Source organism: Montipora capricornis, chromosome 5 (genome assembly GCF_036669925.1).
Source record: "Montipora capricornis isolate CH-2021 chromosome 5, ASM3666992v2, whole genome shotgun sequence".
NCBI lineage: Eukaryota > Metazoa > Cnidaria > Anthozoa > Scleractinia > Acroporidae > Montipora > Montipora capricornis.
Window position 1 is genome coordinate 16964789 of NC_090887.1, and position 8749 is coordinate 16973537.

Below are 8749 nucleotides of genomic sequence, written 5' to 3' on the forward strand. Positions count from 1 at the left end.
AAACCTCCATGTAGTTAATTTAATGGCCTTAACATCCACAAGTCTTTTGTAGCTCAATGTTGAGGCATCCAAATCAGTAATCAGTCCTCGGTTTGACTCTCGTTAGAATCACTCATTCCCAGACTTTTTCTAGAGGGTTGCTGTGTTGTGCACTGTATTTACATGTATAACCTCTGGGCCCTGATACAACACTTGCATCAAGGCAGGTACAAAGTCGGTTTGGATCAACTTGGATTGCTCATCTTGGATCAACGTAAAAAAAATGTAAGGCCTCTCGAAATCACCCAAGCTGTAAAGCTAACCTTGGTGAAATCAGGGCAAACATTGAATAGTTTTGGTTTACAAAAACGTCTTTTGCTCGATCCAAGGTGAACAATCCCAGTTGATCCAGTGCAACTTTTCTACCTGCCCCTTGCATCATACATAAGGTGGGAGATTACAAAACCTATACACTCTCTTCTGTTCTTTCTTCCCCAATATGTCATGCTCTATGGATGGACTAGGGTAAATGCAGTCAAGCTCTCGAATCATCAGAGGTGTTACTACATGTACATTATAAATAATTCCATGTGAATTCATCATGTCTTTAGTGAAGTGGCTTGGGCCCTTGAGAGTAGAAGCACATTATCAATGATTAATGTTGAAGATGCTATGAAGAAATCACCTGTAGACTATGCAGGGGAAGGAAAAACTCCCAGGTGAAGTAGTAAAAGACAGATTTTGAATTGACTTCTTTGGAGTGTCATGAAAAATAATTCTTGTTTTCAAGGGAACGCTCATTTACAATCTCAACATGTTGGTGAGGGTACAAGGATTTAAAGCATTGCACTTATGTCTAGAAAATGCAAGAGATCCAGGGCCAGTTCCTTGAAGCCTAGTTACTGCTAACTGTTGGTTAAGAGTTATCAAGACCTATAGGTTGCCATGGTATTTAACGCTGGTTAGCGCTGACCATGCTTTGAGCAACCCCGGGTCAGAAAAATAACAAATCAGAAATTGTGAGAACCATTTGACAAAAATACCATCAATAGGAATATGCAGAAGACAATAGGAAAGGGTCCCTCACAGATGAAGCAAAACTTTCCAAATAACAGATGAACTGAAAATATTAAATTACTCTCGTAATTAAAATGGTAAGAGCAATAAGAGCAAGAAGAGCAATTTTAAGAGCCAGAAGTCAGGCTACTTAGCCAAGTGCTGGAGCCTCACTCAAACCTGAAACCTGTAAGAATTGTTTGAAGGCAGTAAACTGTCAGTTAATTACTGTTTTTGGCCATTCTAATACATGCAATTACTAATGGACAACAATTGCTGTTTCTTTCTCTCTGGAAGGTAGCAAAAATAGCAAATCAATGCAAAGTCTAGAGGACAAGTCTTTAGAAAACTAACAAAAGTAACAAGAACAAAAAAATACATGAGTGTAACTAAACATCATTCTGCTCTTGTTTGCAGCACCACATGCTGTTAAGGTCATAAGATTTTCTGGTCATTTGAAACATTTAATGGTACAAGCCCAGTAGCTTGTTTCGAAATGACAGTTGTTGACCATTAATTTGTATTTATAGGGTTTTGACTTCTTTCCCCTCAACAGACATTTATAGCTTCAGAGACATCTCAAATACTGGAAAGCCAGTCGCTGCCACCCACCTGTCCCCCTAAGCACTTGGATGCCCTGGTTTATGCTTCTATTACAAGTCTCCTTCATGTGCAATTCTACTCATTCCTTTGACTTCTTTCCCCTCAACAGACATTTATGGCTTCAGAGACATCTCAAATACTGGAAAGCCAGTCGCTGTCCACCCACCCGTCCTCCAAGCGCTTGGATGCCCTGGTTTATGCTTCTATTGTCTCCTTCATGTGGAATTCTACTCATTGTACAAGCATTCAATCACCTCTCAGCTTTCTTTGCCGTGTTTTCAACAGTGGCAATCATTGTGTTCTCCAATTTATGGTTGTTCTCCCAGCACAGAATGCGGCACATTTCTGGACTTCAGAATCCAGCATTTGCTGGGTTTTTCTTTGGATTAATAACACAAAGCTTGCTTTGTTATTTTTTGTATTTGGTACCTCATATCCTTTGAAATACATGGCAAATGTAATTGAATAATTACACGAAGCTGTGTACTAGCCAGTTAGGTCACATTTAATTTTGGGTTTATGTCTGATTGGTCAAATGATTTTTTTTTTTACCAATCACTAATCACAAGAATACATTAGCAAATCTTGTGGCCCTCAACCAAAAATTGTTCATTAGCAATTCTACCAAGAGGTTCATTGCAGAATACCTTAACGTTTTGTAAAGCTTTGGCCGGAGTTTTTGTGGACATTTCTTGCAGTCATCCTATTGATTTTCACCTCAATAAGTTTAAGGTTTGTGAAGTGCAAATATCTTATTATTTTACTGACTTTGTTCTTCATTTCCTGGTAGAGACAAGTCTGTTTAAAAAAGACTCCGCTAATTTTTTTCCTCAATCTATGACATGGTTATACTTGACTGTAAATCCATGACCAGGGAAGAATGGAGTGCTCTGAACTCTGACGAAGGGGCTAACGGTCAGAATGTCAGCCATTTTATCTTTTCACGGTATCAATTCGACTTGTATCAAATCGTTTAATAAAACCAACTCTTCGTGCTCCAAACATTTGTTGAACCCATGCCCTTCCGATAACTTGTGCAGACCTGCGGCCCTAGCCACTAAGCTACAGGAAGAAACTTTCATCATCATGTTTACTTTTTTCAGAGAGCTTTTCTCGGACCCTGGCATTGTAAAGTACAACAGAATCTCAGACACTGGGGAGACACTGGTGAGGGTTGCTCTGTAATGGTTTGAATTTGCACCACAAGGGGTTTAAATAGACTGTTGTGTTACACAAATAAAATGGTCACTCATTGTAGATACGTGTTCAAATAAACCAATCATGAAAGAATTGTGTATTTGAGGTGCGGTTTATAAACAACAGCCTTGCACTTCATGTAATGTTTAAAAAACGAGCAGTAGCGTTTTATCGGGTTTAAAAACACGAGGCATAGCCGAGTAATTTTGGGAGTCCAAACAAAGGTTCAAATTGTGAGGGGAAGATATTATCATACAAGAAAAACAAGCTATGCCTTATCAGTATTCTTTAGATGAGGAGTGTTTTCTCGGGATATGAAGCTCATGAACGTGACGTTTTATCTGTGTTTTGGTATGCTGTTAGGCTCATGAATTATTAATGAGTTTTTGAATAGGCAATTTGAGCAATTGTTACTTTATAGACACCTGAAAATCCGCCTAAATTTTTCTGGTATCTGTAAAGTAAAAATTGCTTAAATTGTCATGTGAAGTGTGAGGATCAGTTCTATCTTTCGTAAACCAATCATCTTTCATCAAACTCGTGCAGCCTGTCCTATGTGCGAGTGTCAAGTATTTATGAGTCAATGAGTCAATGAGTCATGAGTCAAGGAGTCAACGAGTTAGTGCAGTTAATTAAACCATAAAATGAAAGCTAAAATTTCAGATAGTGCCTAGGCCTAATCACTGAAACAAGGGCTTAGGCTTAATCAACAAATTATTGCTATATTGACTGACTCTCAGTCTCTCATGACTCATGACTCATTGACTTATTGACTCATTTGGCTCATAAAACATGCGTTCTCCCTATGTGCATGCCAACAAGGAGAGCAATAATTGTTTTGTTTATTTTTTTTTTTCCTTAGAAAGGGCGGGCAGAACCTTTTCTCGGCACATTAACATATCAACTAAAAGAACTCAACCCCGTTTTTTTCATTTTGTATGCAGACAATTCTTGATGTTGCAAAAGGTGTGATATCAGAAGACGATTTCTGTTGGGTTTGTGAGGTAGGTACTTAAACGCGGGTAAGTTTTAGTAAGTGTACTCTCTAGTCTGTAGTATTTGGCGTATAGAGCGGTTTTCAATTGAGTGTCGAAAGTAATTAGTGAATTGCATTGGTTTTGCATTACTTCACTCAGTGATTGGTTCAAAATTCTTGCGCCACTTTTTCAACCAATCACAAGTAAAACCAAATCCAATCTTGGCTCGCACGTTCACATTTTTCTGCGCTTTGTGTCGGCTACGTGTAATTACTTCGAATTTTGATTTGTTTACTGGATTGTCCCTGTCCTTTTTTGTTGGCCAAAGTAATTTTTTTGGTTTTGGTTTTACGACACTCAGTTGAAACTCTCTCTATTGGCATAAACCAAGTAGTTTTGTTTTTATTGCTATTAAGTATTTTTTCATCTTTCGACGCATAAAGCGGTGAGTAAAAGAAAGAGATTTCTTCTTGTGATGCTAAACCATAGGCGAGAGGATAAATTCCCCATTCATAGTGTATCCACCTTTGCGGTTCGGTGAATGATTGTGATCTCATTCATCCTCATAAGATGTGTTTTCCACTGACTAGCTAATCCCATTGTAGGCTGTAATAAAGAGGGGCCCTGTTAAAACGAATGGCTTTCTTTCCTCCTTCCCTTAAGAAAACCGCCGTACAGACTAGATCATTGCAATACCCTAATTGACGCTGCAAAGAAAGGTTAAATTCGAGCGGCCCTTTAAAAAGGAAGAGAACTCTCTTGCCCCTCTCCCGTTGGAAAACCGGAGTACCCTAGAAAAAATATCTCTGATCAGAGTGCAGAATCAAGAACAAATTCAACCCACAAGTGATTCCCAGTTTGGATTCAAACTCGGATCAAATTGTGACAGCTTCACCAACTCTATTTTCTTGGGATCTCGAGGGGTTTTCACTTTGAGACCGTAGCTACGTTGTGTCTCTGTTATTAATGTCATGTATAATTTCTTCCTCAGATTGTTATGCCCAAGCTCACAAAACATTGTCGTCTCTGTAATGCTTGTATGCTGAGTTTAGATCATCATTGTTTGTTTCTAACACGCTGTGTGGCGTGCAACAATCACCGATCCTTTGTGTTGTTCATGATAGAAATTTTGCTGGCAAATGCATTTTTTGTGAGAGCAGCATCATCTTGTAAGTGTTTACTTGCTCGTTAATTACTTTTCTGTTTTATCATTCCTTTTGAAAACTGAGTGTAATGGATGCATGTAATACTTACTCATTGTCGAATAAATTGTCGTATGAAAGGTGATTAGTATTTTGTCTCCAACTTACAGAATTGTCATTCATCATTAACTAGATTTTGTAAACAGTTAACTTCATCGGGATTTTGAGGGGCACTGGTGTAAGTGACCTGAACACTGTGTTTGTGTCGATTATTTTTATTTTTTACTTCGTCGCCAAGTGTAGGTTTGATGTCCAAGACATCGAAACGCTTTCACTGTTAGCAGGTACCGTATCTCCCAGATGGTACTTGCACCCATCAGATATGTCCAGAAATACAAGTTTTCTAATAAGCACTCCACTTGAACTAGTTTTTTTTCCCCAACAGATTTTAATTTGAAAGTGTCCATAGGAGAGTCATCTTCGTTTGGAGTAAGTACATGTCTTCAGTTTTTAGTTTCTTTACTAGAAGCACATGGCCTTGAAGCGTGTAACTTGCATCTCTTTTCCTTGCAACAAAGCTGGGGATTTTAAGAAACCAATTTTATGCCCAAATATGGACAAAAATAAGGTCGAAGCTGCATGCGCGGGAAAATGCACGAGCTACGTTACATCCAAATAAGGACAATTTTAAACTAAAAAGACCCAGCTTTGAACCAAGTTAAACGCTTCAAGGTCACGAGGTTCTTTCTTTACGTAATGAAGTAACTTAAGAATGTTGATGATTGACCCGCCTCGAATAGCAAATCTGCTATCTGTGGGTCAACCTAAACTTATTAATTTTTGTAATGAGAAATAAAGTGATGTGTGTGTGTGTGTGTGTAAGTGCATTTGTACTTACAATGTCATTTTTCCCCTTCAGGGAGCCATGGGACAGGATATCTACGTCTCAGTTCTTTTTGTCACCAACTGTTTTGGACTTTTCTACGTCTTATTTGTAAGTGGTTTCGGAGAATTGTTCTCTTCAAAGGACTGTACGGTCTTTTTTTTTATGATACATGAAGTGCAAATTTCTGGAAATTCAGTTCAGTACTTGATAGCAAATTTGTTTTGTTTGCCTTTTTTAGTTAACACTTTTCCAGTTCAAGGTTATAAGCGACGGAGGAACCACGTATTATTCTTCAGATGGACGTGCAATGCACAGGTCAGCTCCATTGGACTAGACCTCTTTGCAGATAAGGCGATCATTTTGATTTCTGTAATTTGCCCCCTGAGCATCCCATAATGTCTTTCGAAACAATAGAAATCAAAATGGCCGCCGTATCTGCAAGAAGGTCTATTTTCATGGGTTTCTTTGGTCGATTTCATCGACAGACTCAACTCGTTTGAGTTGTCACACTTAAGGATTTTTCAAAGCACCAGAGAAAAGCACTGCTTAAGAGGTTTCATTTCAATGATTTGGTTAAATTCTTTGCTACAAAAGGAGAAGAAATCAAAGTGAGAACTACCTTTGCATAATAAGCGGCCTCACTGAAAAGTATCGGCTACTTTCGATATTAAAATTCAGCTTGAAAGAGAGGTTTAGAGGACAAAGATAAAGGAAAGTGGATGATACGTCGAAAAGTTTCACATTCATTCCAACGTGTATCTATTGTTTTTGTGCCCTCTACCTTGCTATCAAGTTGAATATTGATATTTTGAAAATGGCCTGTTGCCACGTAACTTTCATTTAAATGGTCAGTTCAACTATAAAAAATCAACTGGACAAACTTTAATGTATGTAACAACTACGCTGTTTATTTTGTTCATAAGCAACAGTGGAAATAATATCAGGAATTGGAATTTTTTTTCCTCTCCAATACAGAACCTGGAAAAAACTCAGGAGCTTTACAGGAGTACCTTGGTCCCAAAGGATGAAGATTTTTTCCCAATTTCTTCTCGGCGAATATTCGTTTTATAAGAAAATGATGAAGGAGCAAGCCCATCAGTTGGTCTGAGCACTGAGTTACAGCGAGGCTTTTTGCGCTGTCTTCTGTTAGTATGAATAGAGAATAGAGACGAAAGGAGAAAAAAACGACGACATGGACAACTAAGAAAAACAAGAAGAAAGTGACGATCAAGAAGATGATACTAATAACAGTAGAAACGACGGGGATGTGTCTATGTTGACAATGATAATGATGATGATAGTGACATGTGATAATGAAGATTGCATGAGATGATAAGGATGAGGATGATAACCAGGAAAGCAATGACGATGGAGACAGTAGCGATGCGTCGGTGAAAAAAAGTTCGCTTGCAAATTTGATTGGCTCTCAGGTGGCGCCCGGTGGAAACGTCGCCTCCAAAAAATGCTCGCCACTTTTCGTTACGTTGGGACCTTCCATGAGCGGATATCTCTTTCGAGCAAAGTTCTTGCTCCTGTATTTAAGAAGTTGTTAACTTACAGTTACGGAAAGGCTCTTAACTAAATTAATAAATGGTGTAAATAGATAAGGTTGCGGCAGAAGGATGTGTAACTGAAAATCAGTGTTCCAGATAAGAGTCGGGTCTCGGGTCAATAACCCGACAAACAAGGCTTCCTGACCCGACAGATGAACTGTAAATATTCAGTTAAATGTTACAGCAAAATTAAAAAACGAAAGACAGACGTTTCTTAGCGAAAAAGTTTATTGTTTAACTCTGAAAGCGGCGAACGACTTGACATCCCGAAAGACGGCTGCGAAGGAGACTATATTCTTCCCCGTAGTTCATTCAATGTAAACAAAAACCTTGACACAAGGTGCTTACATGTATGTGTACCTTTGTGGTTAGCTAGCACGTGATCAATTTCTTCCTTTTGACAGAAAATCATGACCTTCCCCTTGCTTCCTAGAAGTCAGAGGCTGCAGAAATTTTGGTGTTTTTAGGATCGATTATCATGAATCTTTCGCTGAGAATTCAAAATTCAGAGTTTTTTACAGAGACTATGCTATTTTTTTCTTCATCTGTCTTTTGGCTTGCGTTTTATTTGGAACTCCCAGCTTTTGCGATACTTTGTGGTGCAAACGTAAAGCCAAAAAAGTTTTTACCTGGCATCAGATTAGACTGAGAAGAAGAGGAATTATGATGCGGAAACAACATGTTCAGTCCTTCCTTAGTGTGTAGAGCAAACGTTTGTTTAGTGCAACTGTAAAATATGCATGACGTACAGGAAAACGGCCGTCAGAGCAATTTGCAGTTAGATTTTTGTAGACCATTTCACTTAAAGAAGAAATAAGAGAGTTTTACTCAAGAGCGTGTTTTGTTATAGCAAGCAAGCAGACTCTTCCGTTGAAATGGCGCGCAGTTGAAATATAGCCCCAATTTTTCCGACCTATATTTCGTCCCCGCGCCATTTTCAAAGAGCCTGCTTGCAGGCTAGTTTTGTTATCTTTGCACTGAATTTATTACCAAAACTTAGAAAAGTAAAATTCAACGCGTGAACATGTGAGCCAAAGGGCCAATGCTGGCATGACGTCTGGGTGACCCCTCAAATGGTCTACATAACCCCCCACGTGAACAATTTAACTGGAACGCTGAAAACATGTCAATATTTAGGTTGTTTTATCCCCATTCTCTCCTTAATGCTTAACTAAATCACTAGCGAGTAGTAAGACAAAGACGTTAAGACTTAAGTGTTGTTATTGATTTTGTCGTACCGAATGAAACGTGAGAAATTGCCTTGCTCCGCAAGTATTTGTTGTTGGATTTATAAACTTGGATGATCGATCAGTAGTATTAAGACTTGCGGATGTAAAGCTGCAATCTGTTGCAAGG

General features: G+C 38.6%; 1 protein-coding gene across 1 annotated transcript in view; it reads left to right on the forward strand.

Annotated features, from left to right (window-relative positions):
- Positions 1 to 7618, forward strand: part of LOC138049695 (putative ZDHHC-type palmitoyltransferase 6) — an 11210-nt gene extending 3592 nt beyond the window's left edge. Inside the window, exons 5-14 of the mRNA XM_068896099.1 lie at positions 591 to 698; positions 1748 to 2070; positions 2301 to 2370; positions 2742 to 2805; positions 3780 to 3839; positions 4804 to 4981; positions 5400 to 5443; positions 5874 to 5948; positions 6079 to 6155; positions 6816 to 7618. Of these exons, the coding sequence (XP_068752200.1) occupies positions 591 to 698; positions 1748 to 2070; positions 2301 to 2370; positions 2742 to 2805; positions 3780 to 3839; positions 4804 to 4981; positions 5400 to 5443; positions 5874 to 5948; positions 6079 to 6155; positions 6816 to 6948 (1132 nt within the window). The 3' untranslated portion in view covers positions 6949 to 7618. The remainder of the gene's footprint in view (positions 1 to 590; positions 699 to 1747; positions 2071 to 2300; positions 2371 to 2741; positions 2806 to 3779; positions 3840 to 4803; positions 4982 to 5399; positions 5444 to 5873; positions 5949 to 6078; positions 6156 to 6815) is intronic.
- The last annotated feature ends 1131 nt before the right edge of the window (positions 7619 to 8749 follow it).